This window comes from Onychomys torridus, chromosome 2 (assembly GCF_903995425.1).
Source record: "Onychomys torridus chromosome 2, mOncTor1.1, whole genome shotgun sequence".
Lineage (NCBI taxonomy): Eukaryota > Metazoa > Chordata > Mammalia > Rodentia > Cricetidae > Onychomys > Onychomys torridus.
The window spans coordinates 135,319,763-135,340,522 of NC_050444.1; the positions used below are offsets into that span (position 1 = coordinate 135,319,763).

General features: G+C 48.5%; 1 protein-coding gene across 1 annotated transcript; it reads left to right on the forward strand.

The window, feature by feature from the left end:
* The first annotated feature begins 14,975 nt into the window (after positions 1–14,975).
* Positions 14,976–16,220, forward strand: Cited4 (Cbp/p300 interacting transactivator with Glu/Asp rich carboxy-terminal domain 4). Its single transcript, XM_036179364.1, has one exon. The coding sequence runs from the start codon at positions 15,216–15,218 to the stop codon at positions 15,753–15,755; it is 540 nt and encodes a 179-aa protein (XP_036035257.1). The 5' UTR covers positions 14,976–15,215; the 3' UTR covers positions 15,756–16,220.
* The last annotated feature ends 4,540 nt before the right edge of the window (positions 16,221–20,760 follow it).

The following is a 20,760-nucleotide window of genomic DNA, read 5'->3' on the forward strand; positions in this document are numbered from 1 at the left end:
GCTATCCTTGCCCTCCTCCACGTATCTAGCAAAGGCTTGCTGGGTACATGGTAGGCACTGGTGTTCTTCTCCTTCTTCTTCTTCTTCTTCTTCTTCTTCTTCTTCTTCTTCTTCTTCTTCTCCTCCTCCTCCTCCTCCTCCTCCTCCTCCTCCTCCTCCTCCTTCTTCTTCTTCTTCTTTCTTCCCGAGACAGGGTTTCTCTGTAGCTTTGGAGCCTGTCCTGGACTAGCTCTGTAGACCAGGCTGGCCTCGAACTCACAGAGATCCACCTGCCTCTGCCTCCCGAGTGCTGGGATTACAGGCGTGCGCCACGGCTGCCCTGCCTGGCACTGGACTTCTTAAGAATGGCCATTCCCCAGGTATGGTGGACTACTACTTACCCAGGAAGTATAAGCACAGTCCAGCTTCCCATGGCCTCTAGCTTTTAATAGTTCCCAACCTGTAGTTCCCAAGCTGGGGCTAGCTCATTATAGGCAGCAACAGCCATTGAAACAGAAGTCATCAAGGGCAGGGGTCATCAGTCCATCTCCAGTCAGGTCTAGAGAGTCACTCCAAAATTTCCCGACAGCTCTAGGCCCAGGTAATGGCATTCCCTCCAAAGAAGGAGAAGGTGACAGAGGAGAGGGTATCTGCCGGGGTAGACTCCGATCTGCCTTTTTCCACTGCCTGCTGCTATCCTGCTTTAACATTTTAACATGAGATGGTGGCTATCAACAAAGCACTTCCCTGGCAGGAGGTGGCAGGGATAGAGGTGTTGGGGAGATGGGACACAGGGCTGTAGAGATCATCTTTGGTAGGACTCCTTGAGGAAAGTCATTTGTTTCCTTGTGCCTAAGAAGCTTGACCACATGGCCTTGAAGTCCTCCCAAGAGTAGCTCCCAGAGGAAGAAATTCTGAGGCTTCTGGTCTTCACAGCTAGAATCTATGCTCTAAAAAAATCTCTCTGTTCAGTGTGGCAGCCGCTCACTCCATGTGGTGAGTGAGCATTTGGCAGGTAGGAAATCAAAACTGTGGTGTAATGGGCCTGGTGAGGTGGTTCACTGAGTAAAAAGATGATTGTCAGCAAGCCTGACAACCTGAAGTCACTCTCTGGGTCCTGCATGGAGCAGGGTGAAAGCCAAGTCTTCTGACCTCCACACACGTGTGAATGTACACACACATACACACATGCACACACACACACACACACATACACACACACACACACATACACACACAAATAAATGTTCTTTAAAATGGTGTTGTAAGCCCTAAACACACAACTGCTTTCAATATTTATTACAAAACCCATGATAGCTTTATATACTGAGGCCAAAATGTGGCTGAATAGCAGAGTGCTTAAGGCCCCGGATTTGATCACCAGCACTACACTATTATTATTTTTACATTAATTGCATATTATAATGAAGTTATTTTGAATGGATGGGTTAAACTAAACATGCCAATGAAATCCATTTCACTCATTTCTCCTTTTTTTTTTTTTTTTAAATGTGGCTACCAGTAGGGGCTCACAACCTAGCTGGTTAAAGCACATGCCTGGTAAGATGTGGCCATGTGAACATTTCCAAATGCATGTATGACTCATGTTTAGATTTCTAGTACACAGCTCTGATTAAAGAACTAGGAGTCAGCCAGCTGAGCCAAGACTTCTTCCCCAGTCACCATGAACACTAGGGTATGAAGGACTTGCTCCCTTCCTAAGAGGGGTACACCAGACCTTGGCACCTTGTGAAGAAGTGCTGTTTCCTTCCCCCAAATGATTGTACCCCAGTTCTCCTGATTCCCCTCAAGGTGCTATTTGCTCAGAGCATGACAAATAGAGACCACCTTCCATTACCACTCTTTTTTCATGGAAGTGATTAAGATGTACCTGGTAAATTCCTCCTGGAGGTAGTCCCCAGCAGACTCAGAACCATGCTGCCCATAGGCACCTTGGTGGCCCCTTACTGTGTTGTGGAATATTAGTTTAAGATATGTTACATTTGTTTATGCTGTGGAATATTTGTTTAATAATGCAAAGATGTGTGGCATTCTTTTATGTTGCATTTGTTTAGCTCTGTGAAGCTGTGTTACTTAGCCTGCTTAACTAAAATACCTGATTGGTCTAATAAAGAGCCAAATGGCCAATAGCTAGGCAGGAGAGGGTTAGATTGGGCTGCCAGGCAGAGAGAATAAAGAGAAGGAGAAATCTAAAAAAAAGAGGAGCTAGGAATGAGAAAAGGAGGGGAAGAAGATGCCAGAAGCCAGCCACACAGCCACACAGCCACACAGCCACACAGCCAGCCACGATCAAGAAGGAAAGATATATAGAATAAAGAAAGATAAAAAGCTCAGAAGCAAAACATAGTTAAAGAGAAACTGGATAATTTAAGTTAGAAAAGCTGGCTAGAAGCCAGCCAAGCTAAGTCTGGGCATTCATAAGTAAGAATAAGTCTCTGTGTATTTATTTGGGAGCTGGGTGGCAGGCCCCCAAAGAGTTAAAAAAAAATCCTACATTACTGTCCAATCCTGTTCCCCTTAGCAGTCTAAGGCAAGTGTGGGGAGCAAGACTCAGATTGCATGGAGTCCTCTGTCCACCTCTTACAGGCCCAGCCAGGACTGCTCCGAGCTAGAACAGGATTCTGTTCTCCCTCTGTGAATTGGCACATTTGTGGAAGAAGCGGTCATGATCCCACCCACAAGACAACTAGAGGTAATCACACAGCCACTTTCTCCTGGGTAAGAGCAGGTCCTTAGGGAGATCAGGGCACAGAGATGGGGTGCGTTTCTCCCCACCCCACACCCACAAGCATGTCTCTCCACACTTTGAGAAAGAAATAAAGCTTGAGCCCTGTAGTTAATATCATAACCCAAGGAAAATTCTTTCAATGAAGAGGTTAAAGCCATGGTCAGCCAGTGACTTGCTAGGTAACCTGGAACATTCTCCTCCCTGACTGATGAAATTCCTTCCATTGAATTGAAACTATTTCCTGGTAATGTCTACCCTGATCCTTCCACACCTTCCAATGTCATCACTACGTGACAGACATCCAGAGATCTGAATGCAGTTTGATTAAGAGCTCCTAGACTTTCCTCATCTCTGGGCAAGGATCCAGTTCCTTCTGCGGAGCACTTCCATCCTGCCCATCCCTCAGCCCTTTGGATCTTCCCAGAAACCTGGTATGAGAGAAAAGGGGAGTCATATGGTTATTAAGAGTGTGGGCTCAAAAGTCAGGCAGCCTTGGGAAGGGTCGGAGCTGTGCTGCCTTCCAGCTGTGCAACCCCTGGGAAGTTGCCTCAGCCTCAATTTTCCTAAGAAGAGGGGTTAATGGCTCTGATTGGCCTGTTGTGCTATGAGGCTAAAGTCAGTTAGCACACATTAAACTCAGCACAGAGCCTGGCTCCTGTCTCACCTCGTCATGTCTCGCCTTGTCACCTGCTAATTTTCCAGCGAGGTGCTTGAGCTGAGTTGAGCCAGTGAGTTTCTTCCCAAGGATGTCTTAGACATGGATATAAAGGAAAAAGCTAGGTTTTCGTCATTAGCTGAATTTGCCAGGTATGAAAACCAGTGTTTTCTACGGCATGGGGATGGTCTGCTGCTGTGACAAAGGTGACATCAACATACATTAAACAAATCAAAGACAAGAGACACATGGAGAACACCCTGGTTCCACCTGGCCCTGAGGACCAGTTCCATCCTGGCCTCTGTTAGTTGACTTTCTCATTATTGTAAAAGAAAAAACAAAACAAAACCCTGCCAGAAGCATCTAGAAGAAGGGGGAGTTTGTTTTGTCTCAGGGTTTGAGAAGGGGTGTGGCCCGTCACTGCTGGAAGGTGTGGCGGTGGCACATGAAGGAGGTGGTCACACTGTCGTCAGGAAGCAGAGAGACATGAATGCTCGTGCTCTGCTTGCTTCCTCCTTTTTATGAATCCTGGGACCCCAGTACATGGGATGGTGTCGCCACTCCACAGGGTGGCCTTTACCTCCTCGGATCAATTTCTCTAGAAACATCTTCACAGACACACCCAGAGCTGTGCTTCCAGGGTGATCCCAAATATAATCAGTCAACCATGAAAACTTATTACATCATACAACTCGTCCTGTGACCTTGTGGTTTGAAATCGGCTAGCTTCTGCTGTGTAACAGCAGTGAACCTCCGCCTTAAAGCAGGGACCAGCTACTGATCAGCTCATGACTCTGTGTGCTGTGTTTACCTGGGCTCAGCAAGGACCTTATCTGCCCGTCTCTCCTGGACTTTCTCATGGAGTCGAAGTCCATGCCCAACCAAGGCTGGAGAGCCAAGATGGCCTGAAGCTGTTCTAGCATTTTTCTGAATGTTTTTGCCACGTGCCAGGTGCTATGGAAAATATGAGTGGTGAAAATGTTTTACTGAGCTCTTAGTTTGTGCTGATAGAAATGCTAAGTGCAGTATATGACACTTAATCCTCCTAGTTACTCCATCAGATAGTTGTTAATATCGCTCCCATTGTATAGATGAAGAAACTGAGGCTCAAAGAGAAGAACTTCCCTAATATTTCTTTTTATAAAAGTTTTGTTTTGCTGGCTGGTGGTGGCACACAACTTTAATCCCAGCATTGCAGAGGCAGAGGTAAGCGGATCTCTGTGAGTTCGAGGCCAGCCTGGTCTACAGAGGGAGTTCTGGGACAGCCACGGTTACACAAAGAAACCCTGTCTTAAATAAACAACAACAAAAGGATTTTTAAATTATTTTTTAATTATGTGCATGCATCTGTGTGTGAAGATGTGCATGTGAGTACAGGTACCCACAGTGGCCAGAGGTATTCGATCCCCTGGCACTAGAGTTACAATTGTGAGCCACCTGATATGGAATCTGGGAATCAAGCTTGCATCCTTTTGAGAAGCAGTGTGTGATCCTAACCACTGAGCCAGCACTCCAGCCCGACATCTCTCGTATTTCAAGACCCTGAAGTAAAACTTAAACCTATGACTCCAGAACCCATACTCTTGCACTGTACCATCCCAACCCCTCCTCCATAAAACCGCAAATGTGACTCTATTAGCCTTGTCCTGCTCCAGGTGTTGTCATGGCAACTGAGTGGCCACAGCATCCATAGTACAAGATTGAGTGACAGCCATTCAGTTAATTCCCCTTTTATCTATTCTGTGCCTGGTATTAAAGCAGGTACTTGGGACACAGATATGACTCAGATGGGGCAGGCAGCAGCTATGGCATGGAGGAGGTAATGAGACTTGCCTGGTGTGGGCTCTCCACTGACAGCTTCTTCAAGGTTGGTGAGACAAGGCCTCCTGGAGCACACCCCCTTCCCATAGCTCTATCTGGTCGCTGAGTCCGGGTCCCACAGCAACAGATGTCATTAGGGGAGAGTCAAGGATTCTGAGACATTCTTCAAGCCTAGCTACCAAGCTGGGCGCAGAATCTGTTCACAGTACAAGTCCAGATACCAGGCTAGAAGTAAGCTTCCAAGGGTAGGTGACATGCTTGTCTTGTTCTTAAGCAAATCCTGGGCCCATGGGAGCAGTTTCTGCCAGTCCAGAGCGGAAATGCCAAAAGGTGCAGCAGCATGTGCCCACAGACCTATGCCCTGTGAAAGGCCTGGGCACTGAGGACACCGAAGGAGTAGTGGAAGGAGGGAGATCTTGGAACTAGCTGGTCCCTCTCTGCAAATTCCCACTCCATCCTTTTCTGTGGTTCCCATGAGCTGAAGAGCAGACAAAAACAGGCTCCTTCCTATCTGTAGAATGAGGGCAGACGTCTGCATCTTAGGGCTGTTTCTTGTGTATCTTGGGCTGGGTGAAGCATGTCAGGGCTGCATCAAAAGGAATCCAGGATCATCACTGACCCCAGGGCAGTAGGCCACAGGAGGGACTGGGCAATGGTTGGTAAGCCATCAGGAATCCAGCTAGGCTCCCTCTCTGCCCCACCCGCTCCTTTTCTCTCTGCTGATTACTTCATCCTTCTGCCTTCACAGACAAGCATCTTCCATTTATCTGCTACCTGTAGCAAAAGCTGGGTGTCCTGTGGAGAGCTGGGGAGGAGTTGTCATAATTGAATTCACACTAGCTGCTGTCTTTCAGGCATTATTCCAAATTTCCAGAGGGAAAGAATTTAGCCCAAGTGGAACCTGTGCTCCACTCTAGTCTGATGAGCTAGGGCATAGAGGGTTATGGCCAGAAAAAGTGGGTCATTAGTGCAACTAGGAGCCCCAGGAGTAAAATAAGAAAGGGGACATCTCAGAGAGCATCGCCATGATCAATAGCCCCCCCCCCCACATGGTTCTCATGCGGATGGAGTGAGGTAGTGTGCATCAGCCTCCCACCCACAGTCAGCCCCACATGTGAGGATCTTGGGGCTGCTTTGCTGGAAGCAGAGCTCTCAGGAAAGGAGGGAGGAAGGGAAGGGGAAGGAAAAATGAAAAACAAGGCTATGATCCCGGCCTGACCCTCAGGGAACTCTGGGGCACCCCTGCCCCAGAGCCAGGTTACATCCAGACCCCAGCACTGTTAGGGACTGAGTTGGCTGAGAAGGAAGGCTTCCATCCTGCAGAAGGTCATTCAGTAGGGAAGGAGAGCTGGGATCTAGACTCGATTAGATCCAGTGACTGCCGTGACAGGGAGTCTTGGCAACCTGTGTATTTAATCTGTACGGTCAGCCCCATGGGCACCCCTTACTCCTTCTCATTTCCCTTTTTCTATATGTCTAAAGATTTTTAAATTAGTTGCCCACCCCTGTATCTCTGGGCTTTGTATGCATGTATTTAGATAATCACAGACCAAAAGTATTCACCCTGAAACTGTGCCCATGTAAACACATAGAGAAACTTCCTGTCAATATTCCCTAAACAAGGCAGCATACAACAACCATTTGTATGTTGTTTATACTGTCTTAAGTGTGTAAGTTACCGAGAGATGACTCAAAAATAAATGTGAGTTATTGATTTAATGGTCTCAGTTATTTGCACCATTTCTTCTTTGAAGTAGAATCTCTCAGTGTAGCCCTGGGTGTCCTAAAACTCACTATGTAGACCAGGCTAGCCTCAAACTCACAGAGATCCACCTGCCTCTGCCTCCTGAGTGCTGGGATTAAAGGCATGTGCCACCACATCCAGCTTATTTGCACCATTTTACATAAGGGCATTGAGAATCTACCAGTGTGTGATAACACATGCTTTCATGGTGTATGCTTTCCATGTGCCGTATATCATCATACAAAGTGTGCACAAACATACCTTTATCATAAGAAATGAACCTGTGAAAACACATGTTATAAATTGTCAGCAGAATTATAAGGTCTCAATTTGATTTTTGCCTCACTGCTGACTTTACTTTGGGTATTTGAGTCCCCTGTCCCTTCCTTTGTCTCTCTTTCCCACAGGTCACAACCTTGTGGGTCTGATGGGACACCAAAGTGACTCCTGGATTCAGTAGCTTCCTGTTCCTCTTGAAACCCAGCATGCTCCCTGGCCTCACACGCTCACAGCCTGACCTTTGCTCACCTGTCTGATTGCTGACTTGGACTCACCAGCCCCCAACCCCTGAGCCGGGCTTAGGACTTCCAATCTGCCAGCTTCTTCCCTCCCGGGCCCTTCTGCTCCCTGGCCCAGAACATATCCCTTTGTTGTTGGTAGAATTGGTTTCTGCTGTCCTTCGGAATCCAGCACAATGCCACTGTGGTAGTCAGTTACTATTCTATCGCTGTGACAAAACACCGTGACCAAAGAGACATATAAAAGGAAGTGTTTAATTTGGCTGTCGTTCTAGAAGGTTAGAGTCCATGATGGTAAAGTAAGGGCAAGGCAGTAGGATCAACTGAGAGCTCACACCTTTTAAACCTCAAAGCCCACCCCCAGTGACACACCTCCTCCAACAAGGCCACACCTCCTAATCCTTCCCAGACAGTTCCACCCCTAAACAGTTCCACCCACTAAGGACCAAGTATTCAAACATATGACTATTTGGAAGCCATTCCCACCACAGCCACTTGTGAGCTCTCGAGCTCTTTTTTCTCTTTTCTTTTTCCTCCATTGTTGCAGACAGGGTCTTCCTTATGTAGTCCAGGCAGACTTTGACCTCAAACTCAATATGTAGCCAAGAATTACCTTGAACTTCTGATTCTCCTACCCTCACCATTAATACTGGAATTACAAGTGTGCACCACCTCAGCTGGTCGGTGGTGGCGCACACCTTTAATCCCAGCACTTGGGAGGCAGAGGAAGGTGGATCTCTGTGAGTTTGAGGCCAGCCTGGTCTACAAATTGAACTCCAGGACAACCAGAGCGGTTACACAGAGAAAACCTGTATCAAAAAAAACACAAAAAAACAAAAAACAAAACAAACAAACAAACAAAAAAAACAAAAAACAAAACAAAAAAAGTGTGCACCACCACCACACCCAGTTCATGCAATGCCGGGGACTGTCCCTTCATTGTGTGTCCCATTGTGGTAGGGAGTGGTTGGCATAGAGCAGGAGTTCAGGATGTATCTTTGAATGAATGAATCAATAAGTGGAAGGATGAGTCTCTTACCATGCCTCAGCAGTTCTCACACCCAACCCGTCCCACTGTCCGTAAGAGAGAATATTCTGGCTGGAGCACCTTTCTCTACTCAGAACCCTTCTGTGGCCCCTCTTCCTCTAAGGAGTCAAGGTGGTCATCACTTGCATGATGAGACAAAGTGGGACAGAAGTTAGAAGACCCAGGCTCAAGTCCCACCCTTGAGCCCTTGCTGGCTGGACAGCGCCTCTCTGGCACTCAGTTGGGTTTTTGTTTTTTGTTTTTTGTTTTGTTTGTTTGTTTTGTTTTGTTTTGTTTTTTTGGAGCTGAGGATCAAACCCAGGGCCTTGTGCTTGCTAGGCAAGTGCTCTACCACTGTGCTAAATCCCCAACCCCAGGCACTCAGTTCTTTTCCATGAAATGGGTGAAACTGTCCTGCCATCTCTATAGTGAGAAGACCAGAAAGCTGTGCATGGACCATTTTCTGTGGAGGTATTTTGTTTGTGTTCTAACAAATAAAGCTTGCCTGAAGATTAGAGGGTAGAGCTAGCCACTAGATAACTACAGAGGCCAGGCAGTGGTGGCACACACCTTTAATCCCAGTACTTGGGAGGAAGAAACAGGAAAATCAGGAGTTCAAGGCCACCCTGGGCTAGACAAAATTGGTCTAGTCTAAAAGAGAAACAGCCAGGCAGTGGTGGCACACACCTTTAATCCCAGCACTAGGGGGGTGGAGACAGGAAGTGATAACATTGAAATGAACTGTTTTAGAGAGAACAATTCCATGGTATTTAACACATTTACCCTGTTCTGCAACCAGCATCCATATCTAACTAGCCAAACATTTTAACGTGCTAAAAGAAACCTACCCCCTACCCCCCACAAACCCCCCCCCCAAAAAAAAAACCAAAAAAACTAAAAGCTGGGCAGTGGTGGTGAACACCTTTAATCCCAGCACTTGGGAGGCAGAGCCAGGTGGATCTCTGTGAGTTCGAGGCCAGCCTGGTCTACAGAGTGAGAGCCAGGACATGCTCCAAAACTACACAAAGAAACCCTGTCTCATTAACAAAACAAAACAAAAAAAACCTTCATTCATATCAGTTCTTCTCCATTCTTCCATCCCCCAGCCCCTGATAACCGTAATCTGTGTCAGGCCTCTATGGATTTATTACTTCTGGACAATTCCATCATCTACTTTTTTTTTTTTTTTTTTTTTTTTTTTTTTCGAGACAGGGTTTCTCTGTAGCTTTGGGCCTTTCCTGGAACTCACTTGGTAGCTCAGACTGGCCTTGAACTCACAGAGAGCCGCCTGGTTCTGCCTCCCAAGTGCTGGGATTAAAGGTGAGTGCCACCACTGCCCAGCCTTTTATCTTTTTTTTTTTTTTTTAATTCCATCTACTTTTAAAGAGCCTTCCAGGATGCTGACTCAGGTTTCTCTGCTCGCACCCCATTGCCAGTAGTGTCTCTTTTTTAGCTGAGCACATTTGTGGTGGTTTGAAGGAAAACGGCCCCCAAAGGGAGTGGCAATATTAGGAGATGTGACCTTGTTAGAATAGGTGTGGTCTTGTTGGAGGAAGTGTGTCACTGTGGGTACAGGCTTTGAGGTCTTTTTCTCAAGCTTCATTCAGTGTGACAGTCTGTTGACTTCCTGTTGCCTCTGAATTAGGATATAGGGATCTCAGCTCCAACACCACATCTGCCGGCATGCTACCATGGTCCCCATCCTGATGATAATGGACTGAACCTCTGAAACTGTAAGCTAATCACCCCCAATTAAATGTTTTTATTTATAAGGGTTGCTGTGGCCATGGTGTCCCTTCACAGCAATAGAAACTTAAGACATCATTGCTTCCCCGAATAAAATCAACCTTTTTTTTAATCTCACTATGTAGCCCAGGCTGGCCTGACTCTTGAACTCTAGGTCTTCCCAACTCAGTCTCCTGAGAGCTGAGGTTCACAGGTGTGAGTCACTATGCCAGGTTAATTTTTTTTGTTCTACATTTGAAAACACAGAGTACTTACAACCACATTTTATTCATTCGAAGACACACAGATTTCCTTCCACAGATTTTTTTGGGGGTAAGATCTTATATTTTGATATTGATAACATTTCATATTTAATGAAATGTCTGGCACTCTTTTAGATGCCTAAAAGAAATGGTTAATCCCCTGCCTTTATGGGACTGGCACACATATGGTGGGATATAAACAATTAAACAATAAATAAGTGAATTGTGTAGTGTGTTTAGATATAATGCTTAAAAAAAATCAGCCGGGTGGTGATGCATGCCTTTAATCCCAGCACTCGAAAGGCAGAGGCAGGTGGATATCTGAGTTCAAGGCCAGCCTGATCTATAGGGCAAGTTCCAGGACAGCCAAGGCTACGCAGAGAAACCCTGTCTCAAAAAAACATAATAATAATAATAATAATAATAATAATAATAATAATAATCAGAGCATGGTGAGTTCCATTCCAGAAATGGAACAAAACAGACTGTCACATTAATATAATAGTTCTCTTACCATTTAGCACATTGTGGTGGTTTGAAACCACCAATAATCCTAATAGTGCCATTCCTTATGAGCTTTCGGGGGCCGATTGCATTCAAACTGCCACAACAATAATGGACTAGACCTCTGAACTATAAGCCAGCCCCAATTTAATGTTTTTTTTGTAAGAGTTGTCATGGTCATTGTGTCTCTTCACAGCAATAGCTGAGGGATGTTGGATGGTCCCTTCTTTTTCCTCCTCTGTGAAATGTGAATGATATCAGGTTGACTGTCTAACATGCTTGGGATCAGAAATGCTTCAGATTTTGGGAGTTTATTGAATTTTAGAATATTTGCATAGACTCAAGCATCTTTAATTTAAAATTTTAAAAGTTGGGGCTAGAGAAATGGCCCAGTGGTTTAAAGAATTTATTGTTCTTGCAGAGGATCTAGGCTCAATTCCCAGAAACTGTATGGTGCTTCATAACCATCTTTAACTCCAGACCCAGGGCTCTGCAGCCCTTCTCTGATTTCCAAGGGCACGAGGCATGGGTGCATACAACCTGAGACTTCAGATCCCTGACACCAGAAAAAAATGTTGAGGATAATGGAACAAGCCTGCCATCCCAGAGCTGGGGAGGCAGAGATGCCAGGCTCCCTATGGCTTGTTGGCCAGCCAGTCTAGCACAATCAGAGAGTTCCAGGTTCAGTGAGAAACCCTGTCTCAAAACACAAAATAAGGGAAGCCATTAAAGAAGACACCAAACATCCACCTCTGGCACATACATTCATACACACACACACACACACACACACACACACACACACAAACGCATGTGCATACACACACATGCACACACATATACACATGTGCACACATACAGGCACACTCACACACTCGCACACAAACACATGCAAATCCAGAATACTCTTAAATGTGTAACTTCTGGGAATGACATCATGATGGCTGTTTGGTAGCTCCTCCCCCAGACACCACGTGGCTAACAGGCTTTCCTCTTTCATTTTCTCTTCTTCATTTCCTCTTTAGTCTTGTTGAGACACTGTGGCCCATGCTGACCTTGAACACTCAGCTTCTGTGTGACAGGATTACAGCCATGAGCCATCCCTGACTCTTCCTCCATCTCTGCCCCGACCTCACAATCTCAACTAGGCTTAGCCTCACTCCTGTTGACTCCCCCATAGAATCTACAGCCTGCATGCTCCTCTCCTGCATGCTCCTCTCCTGCATGCTCCTCTCCTGCATGCTCCTCTCCTGCATGCTCCTCTCCTGCATGCTTGCATTCTCTCTATTCCCACACTACCTATCAATTTCTAGCACTCAGGGCCTCATTTGACCTATTTTGTTGTTTACTATATGTCTTCAAGTATCAAATATATTTGTGTGCATGGATGTGCTGTAGATGTGCATCTGTGTTTAAGTGTGTCTCATGTGTGTACAATACACGCAGAAGCCAGAGGGCGAACTCTGGTGTCTCCTTCTATCCTTCTCCATTTTATTTTTTACATGTATTTATTTACTTACGTGTGCCTGCATGTGCATATGTGCCATTGTGTGGATGGAGGTCAAAGAACAACTTTGGAAGTTGACTCTCTCCTTCCATCTTGTGAGTCCCAGGGATCGATCTCAAGTTGTCAGTCTTGGTCACAGGCACCTTTATCTGCTGAGCCGTCACACTGGCCCACATTACTCTTTGAGACAGGGTCCTCCTCACTCCCCCTCCATTGCACCGTGCTCACAAGCACAGGGCACCACTCTCAGCTCTTTATGGGGTGCTGGGAATACACACTCCACTGGAACCTCCCCAGTTCCCCTAGTGAGTTGTTACACGCCAAACCCAACCCTTAATTCAACAGATCATGTGCAGTTATATTGTGGCCAAAATGTTTGCAGATTAGATTCTCAGAAGTTTTCATGACCTTGGAAGTGGCCTTAATGTCTGACAAAGGGTAGACGTTTGATATTTATTTACCAAATTAAAGAACTTTTAAAAAGCCTTCCTTTAAATTTATATTTGTGTGTGTGTGTGTGTGTGTGTGTGTGTGTGTGTGTGTATGTTTGACATGTATGTGGGTATCCACAAAAGTGAAAAGAAGGTGTTGGGTCATCTGGAGCTGCATTTGTTGTGAGCTACCCAATGAGGACAATGGGAAGCAAACTCAGGTCGTCTGGAAATACAGCAAGTGCTGAGCCATTTCCCTAGCCCCAAATGAAAGAGCCCTTTAAAGCGTTATTCACACACACTTTTTTTTTTTTTAAGGGAAACTGTCTTGTGATTCGAACACTAGTGTCCTTAGACCAGCTGTGTCAGGATGACTTTTTAAACACAGTCTCATGATTCAAAACCACCCACAGCCCAAGCCCTAGGGAGGCAGAAGCGCACGGGTAGCAATGGCCCTGGGTTACATAGCAAAGCCCTGTCTAAAACAAACAAACTCTCAGTGTCCGAGTCAGGAGGTTAGCGTTCCCCCTAACCATGCACACCTCCAGAGGAGACAGGTCCAGTCAGGGTTAGGAATCTCTGTGTGGAGCCTTATTCAGAGAGAAAGAGATAGCTCAGGGTTTCCATCCCACTAGGCTGGGAGAGGGGGAGGATTTGTGATCCTCCCATACGCTCCTGGGCACCCAAGCAGGGACCACCAACTTTCACAGCAGAAAGCCGAGGGCCTGTGACCCTGCGGAATCCAGATGTCCCCCACCCCCACCCATCAGCTGAGAGTCACAGGCCTGTGGGTGGCAGAGCTATGATTAGTCCTTGGGCCCCTCTGAACTCCCTGGCTAAGCTTCTCCCCTCTACACCAGCTAGATAAACCAAAGTTCCAGGAAGTCCAGAGGCTGCTTCAGGGGGAGGGGAAGCAGGAGAGAGAAAAACCAGCATGTGGAAGTCAAGGTTCAAGGAATCTGTCTCTTGGCCTGCAAAGAGTTTGGAGTGGATAGATAGGCCTATTACACCTTTTTTGCATAGGACCCCTGCACAGCAGCCACTTTGCTTTGTGTGTTTTAGTCTACTTATCTGCGAAATAGGGCTAAAACTTCATACCCTACTTCTAGAAAGATACTTGTAGAATGTAAAACTCTCTAAAAGTCCATGTGAGGATTACTGTTATCCAAAGGGGTGAAAATCCCCCACTGGAAGATCATTAGAGACAACTCTATATCCAGCCTTTCACTCAGTTGAGGAACATTTGCATATGCATGTTCCAGGCACCATGGAGGGCTCTGTACACACACACACCCACACACACACTCACCCTAAGTGCGTGTGGTTTCCTCTGCTCTTGCCAGCATCCTAGAGAGGACGAAGCCGCAGCTTGGTGAATGAGCTGCAGTTCATCATTCATTCCACTTTTACAGAAAGCCAGCTCCGGACCAGGCTGTGGGCCAAATGCTGAGGGTAAGGAAGATGAACAAGTCCTTCAGGAGACATGCCCATAAATTACTTTAATAACAACTGGGGACATGCTTCAACAGACAGAGCACAGTGAGAGCCAGAGAAGGAGCAACTGGCTCCCCGGGGGTTATGGGGACAGAGAGCTGAACTCTCCAAACGACCCTGCTTCGCCGAAGTGCAATACAAAAGCCTGAGTTTGAACCCTGAAGGCATTACTGTGTGTTTCCAGGAAATCTTCAGTGTCTGAACCTCGGACTGGAAAATTAAGGAGCTGAATGGACCCTAAGATCCTGCAGCTCCAGGAACTGGTCTTCCCACTTCATCTTCTGGCAAATTCAAGCTACTCCCACATCCCCCACTAGCCAGAACCTCGAAAGCCTGACCCCAGCACCAGAGAAATGTCAACCACTCTGCCTCCACCAGAGCACTGGCAACCTGGGACGCCACGGGAGGCTCAAAAGGCGGAGCTCTGGTAGAGAACCCGACCGAGGACTTGTTGGAGGGACGCGCGAACCGCCCAGAAGGGATTCATCCAGCCAATGACAGGCAGGGGGCGTGGAGACCCGCCTCTTGGTATAAAATAATCGCCTGTTTCCGAGGCACCGTAAGCACGTCTGCCGACCTCGACCAGAGAGTGCCTAGTTCTCTTGCGGCCTGCCGCTGCGGCGCCGGGGCAGTGGAGGAGAGAGGAGATCCAGAAGATCCAGGTGAGGCAGTGGACGAGTCCGATTCGGCCTTCCTTTGCCTGGCTGAGTTGCAGGGACAGCACCGTGTCCTGGTCTCCCGCCCAAGAGGAGCCGCTGGCCGGGACGCGGGGTGCGCGCTGACCGTCCGCCCGCTGCCATGGCCGACCACCTGATGCTCGCCGAGGGCTACTGCCTGCTGCAGGTGCCGCCGCACGCCCACGGCCCGCACGCGCCCCGGACTCTGCAGCCGTACTCGGGCCCGGGCTTGGACAGCGGTCTGCGGCCGCGAGGAGCCCCGCTGGGACCGCCGCCGCCACCCGGGACTCTGGCATACGGCTCCTTCGGATCGCCGGCCTCCTTCCAGCCCTTCCCCGTCACGCAGCCGCCGGGCGCCGGTAGCGCACACCTGCAGCCCGCCTCCACTCCGTCCCCGGGTCGCATCGCCGCGTCCCCGGGAGCCGCCGGAGGCCCCTCACCTCTGCAGCCCGCGCCGGGAGCCGCGTCCCCGCTGCCGCCGCCGCCCTCCCTGGGCTGCATGGACGCCGAGCTCATAGACGAGGAGGCGCTCAAGTCGCTGGAGCTCGAGCTCGGGCTACACCGCGTGCGCGAGCTGCCCGAGCTCTTCCTCGGCCAGAGCGAGTTCGACTGCTTCTCGGACCTGGGGTCGGCGCCACCCGCCGGCTCAGTGAGCTGCTGAGCGCCACCGCCGAGACGTGTGGGACTGTGCGAGCGGTGGCCCAGCCCGCACGCACCCTCCGTGAGGGTGGAGGCGCCGGGTTTACTCGCCCAGACGGCTCTGGCCTGGGACGCCTGCCTTGCCCCCAGGCTCTGCCTCCTCCGGATGACAGTTGGGTCTTGCTTCTCTCACCCAAGCCTCGGAAGTCAAAAGGAGAGGGACTGAACCAGCCTTTGGATTCCACGTTCTTGAATTCTGTGCCCTCCTTCCCCGCTCCCTCCCCTCAATCTGAGCCATTGCAGGCCTCTGCCTGACCTTCTCATGCTGCCCACCAGCCGGATTGGGTCTCCAGAGCCATCTGCCTAAACCCTCCACCTTCCCCGGGCCTTTGGCCTGGGGGAAGGGAAGGTTTTATACCTAACCCCTGCAGAGTGGAGCGGGCTCCCAGTAGCCTCTAAAACCAAAATAAAAGTGGGTTGCTTTACAGTTTTGAGTTTCCATTTCCTTCTCATCTCCACTCTAGAGTACGTGAAACTTGCAAAAACCCGAGGTTGTTAGATATTAGAAGCCATGGACCCCAGAAGCCCGAAGGGCAGGAAACTTGATAGTTTCTTTTGAAAATGTCTCGAGAGTTGTGCAATTGTCATGTCATAACCTGAGAGGCTCAGGCCACTGATAGGCCAGTTGACAGCTTAACCCATTGGATTTCCCAGCTGCTAGGACTCCAGGGACTGGAGAGTACCTGAAGACCCAGGCAGCCCTAGCTTTGTACAGAGACTCTCTCACTTGTCCACGACACTACCCCTTCCGGTTTCCTTGGAGGGGTGGTCTTGGTTATGATGCTGTCATAGGTGGAGGGGGGCGGGGATTAAACCCAAAGCCTCACACATACTTCATCCATGTGACGACTATAGCACACTTCCACACTCTTAGTCAGCTCAGTAAACTGTAGAGATGGTTATTCTGAAAATTGGTGCCTAAGGTCGGGGACAGACCTGGAAACAGATCATTCTGGGAACATGGAAGAGAATTGTCCAGAAAAAGGATGGACTACGTTCAGCAGTTGGGATGGAGGTTGTTTCAGCTTCAGGGAGGCAGTAACATTTGATGTGATGGACACTGTGGCATGACAAATGCTTTAAGGAACAGGACAAGACCTTGATTAAAGGGAGGTCCACATACCAGTTCAAGGAATCTATGGGAAGGCAAGGAACAGCTAGAACAGACCAGGAAGAGCTCATGGTTTCCTGACAACTTTCTGTGGCCGGTTCGGTCCTCATTCCACAGGTGAGGGTGTGGTGCTAACCCCAGCCTGGCAAGATTTGGCCTTCACGTCCAGATCTCCAGTGCACCCTCTGCTGTTGACTCTGAAAAGATTCCCCTGCTGTGTGGGAGTGAGGCTGAAAGTCAGGAGGAAGAGGCCTGGTCAGGCATGCTTCCCATAGTGCCAGGGCCAGGCAGTGGGGCATTCTCTAGGAGACAGTACATTCCAGGGACTAGAGAGTAATGCCACCGAGCCTTTCTGGCTCCGAGGGGTTGGCCTTTGCTCTGGTGCCAAGTGCTTGTGCGTATGACTTCAGCAGCTGGGAGTTATCCCAGGGTTTACTGTGTGGGCAGCAGCTCAGAGAGTGGGTGACAGGAAGTGTTTGGCAGATGAATGAAGGGCTACTCTTAGATCCCAGAGCCTTCTGGGACAGATGGAAAGAAAAAGGAAGAGATTCTTCTGGCCCTAGACTGGCCTGACCTTTGAGCTCAGTGTGGTTTGGACCAAGACAGAAACCAAGGTATCAAATTGGGACAGAAAGGTTTGGCCCTGGGCTGGACACTTCCTTGATTGCCTTTTCTCAAGGCCTTGATTTTTCCACCAGTAAAAAGTGGCTAAAAACCTTACCCTGCTACTTTACAAGGCAATAACCTTCTTCGTAAGTGAGGAACCAGTTCAGGAATGAGTTAATAAGCAGTTGGTAAACTCTCAATGCCTCCCAAGTAGAAGGGAATACAATAGCACCACACCAAGCCATACATGGTGGCTCACACTTGTAATCCAGCACTGAGGATACTGTGTTTGAAGCCAGTCTGCACTACAGAGTGGGTTCTAGACTAATCTGGGTTACCTGGTAAGATCCCTGTCTCAAAAGGGAAAAAAAATGGGTGGGGGGAGTCCTAGATACAGTTTTATGGTGGAATACCTGTCTAGCATGTACAGGGTCTTGGGTTTAATTCCCAGGACCAAAACAAAAAACAAACAAAAAAAGCCTGCTGTCCTCCCAAGAGGGACCACTGACAAGCTGGTTAGCAGACAGATGGACAGAGACCGTAAGACTAGGACAGCTCACCAGGTCCTGGTCCCGGTCCTGGGAGCTGAGGGAGAAAGAACAATGGACTTGTAGTCTCACCACCACATCATCAACTCAAGAACAGTCTCAGGAGCCCAGTGACCTCAAACAAAGTCCCCTCACCCTCTGAGTACTAGTCTTTGCATAAGTACACAGCCTTCCAAAGTGTCTTTCACCTCTTCCTGGGTGCCTTGCTCCTAAAACAGCCTGCTGCTCCTGGGTCCTGAGGATCTCACTCTCCTGCTGGGGCCGGGTCTGCTGGGCCTTTAAATTCAGTCTCTCTAAAGGATGGGAGCTCAGTCATGGCACAGACAAAGCTTACTTCCATTTCTTCTTCCTTTTCCTCCTCCATCTCCTCCTCTTCTTCCTTTTCCTCTTCTTCTTCTTCTTCTCTGTCTTTGGTGTCAACTTATTCTCCCACTTCTCCATACCCACACTCTTTATTTTTATTTATATTTTATCATCCATGTCTTGCGTTTTTCTACAGATAGAACCTCTCCATAAATGGGGTCCTAATTGATAGCATGACCACCATAGAGCTTCTGTGGAGGTAGGTGAAAGCTTCTAAGGCAGTGCATTCCAGTAGCCCCAGCACTTGGGAGGTGGATGTAGGGAGCTCAAGAGTTCAAGGTCATTCTTGGCTACACATTGAGGTTAAGGCCAGCCTGGAATACATGAGAACCTGTCGAGAGAGAGAGAGAGAGAGAGAGAGAGAGAGAGAGAGAGAGAGAAAGGACAGGAAAGATGGCTCAGTGGTTAAGAATGCTTGCTTCTTTTCAGAAGACCAGGGATCCCAGCACCCATATCAGGAGGCTCACAGCTACTAATTCTAGCTCCAACACTCTCCTCTGGCCTCTGCAGGTACCCTCACACGAGGCAGATACACACACATTCACACACACACACACACACACACACACACACACACACACAAATTGAAGTTGATGATGTGTTTAGGACGATGGAGTTTCTGCTTGATGCTCTTCTTGAATCTTGACTTTGAACGACACCTTTATCCTACAGCCTTAAAGGAAGCCGCTTTACCCACCTAGCGAAGGGTCAGTGACTTCTTGAGAAGGTGTTCTGTTTGCAAGAGATTATTGTCTTCAGGATCTGTGCTACACAGGCAGGGGAGGAAGCCCTATGGAGCAGAAGTCACCCAGCAGACTCAGCCAGCCCCAGTCAGAGCTCTCAAGCTAGAAGGGCTCTTCAAAGTTGACCCAGGTTAGACCAGTGCACTCCTTTATGCTTCTGTCCTCCTCGACCATGGAATGTGGGGTGCCTGGAATTGGCATGGCCCTGGGCCGGGCAGCCCTCTATAAATTAGCCCCATGCCTGAAGGAGCTTCAGGAAAAGGCTGCCACTTCCTGTTAGGGCAACAATTCCGTGGAAGGGGACTTTGCGTGGCACATCACAGTGACCCTGCAAACACCAGAGTCATAACAAATGTCTCCTCACAGTTATGCTCCACACCCCTCATCTGCTGCCCCTTGATCCTCAAGTATCACTTTCCTTATTAGAGAACAAGAGAACAACAATGGAATGTACCTTCCAGGGTCTGTCGTAGACTAGGTTCTCACTGGCAACACTGCCGTCAGGGCCAGCACCCTTCCAGCTCAGCTAAGAGCTCAACAGTCACTGCTGAATACAATTAATGAGCAGCCTGGTCTCAGCTGTTTCCCAGGCGGCTTAAGCGGTTTAGCTGATTACTGACTGATCCGCATGAGTTCCTAATCCGCCCTGGACTAACTCATCATGCCACTTGGATGCTAGAAGCGCTGGGTCAGGACTAGTGCCAACTAAAAGACACAGTCAGCACCTGAGGTGCCTACTGTGTGCAAGAATGATGGAAACTAACAGGGAGGGCCAGGGGATGCTCATTGTCTTCCTGCCTCTGCTTCAGTCTCCGCCCATCCCGGAAGAAGTTCTTCTGGGTAGTTTGTCTCCATTCAAGAGGTCAAGAAACTGGGGTAACAGTGAATGAGTCCAAGGCACACCCTAGCTCTGCAGGGCCTTTCCCATGCCCAGGCTGAGTGTGGCAAAGGAATTGAATCTGAGTGACACAAAGCCAGAGAGTCCCAGCCTGCGCTTGCCACTCAGAGGGCTGTGGGATGCAGAGGGCTGTGAGATGCAGAGGGGGCGGAGCCTTCCAAGGCCTTGGTTTCTCTCTCCCATGCAAGGGAAGAGTAACACCAACATGGGTGCATGTCACAAGGACTCAAATGAGCTGGGTCCCGAGGACACATTGCAGTTGGTGCAGTGAGGGGCTGGAGACACGGCACAGTAGGTAAAAGCACCAGCTGCTCCTCCAGAGGACTTGAGTTCAAGTCTCAGCACCGTATGGAGGCTCACAATGGTCTGTAACTCCATTTCTGATGTCTTCTTTGGGCCTCACAGATGCTGCACACATGTGGTACACAGACATTCATACAAACCAAGCACCCTTCCATATATACATACACATATGTATACATGTGTGTATATATGTGTGTTCATATGCATATATATGCGCATATGTGTATGTATATAAAATTGGTGCAGTGCTGCCTGACTGGGGTAGGGTTGAGGATGGACAGTCACAGCAGCTACCCTGCATCTGGTTTGGGCCTAGGGGACTGCACACTTTGGGTGTTAAGGCCTGCAGCCACACAAAACAAGAGACACACAGAAGGACTCTTGGCAGGCCCTGC

What these genes read in the sequence shown, in the direction of transcription:
- Cited4 (XM_036179364.1), top strand. Translation starts at nt 15,216, where the DNA reads ATGGCCGACCACCTGATGCTCGCCGAGGGCTACTGCCTGCTGCAGGTG.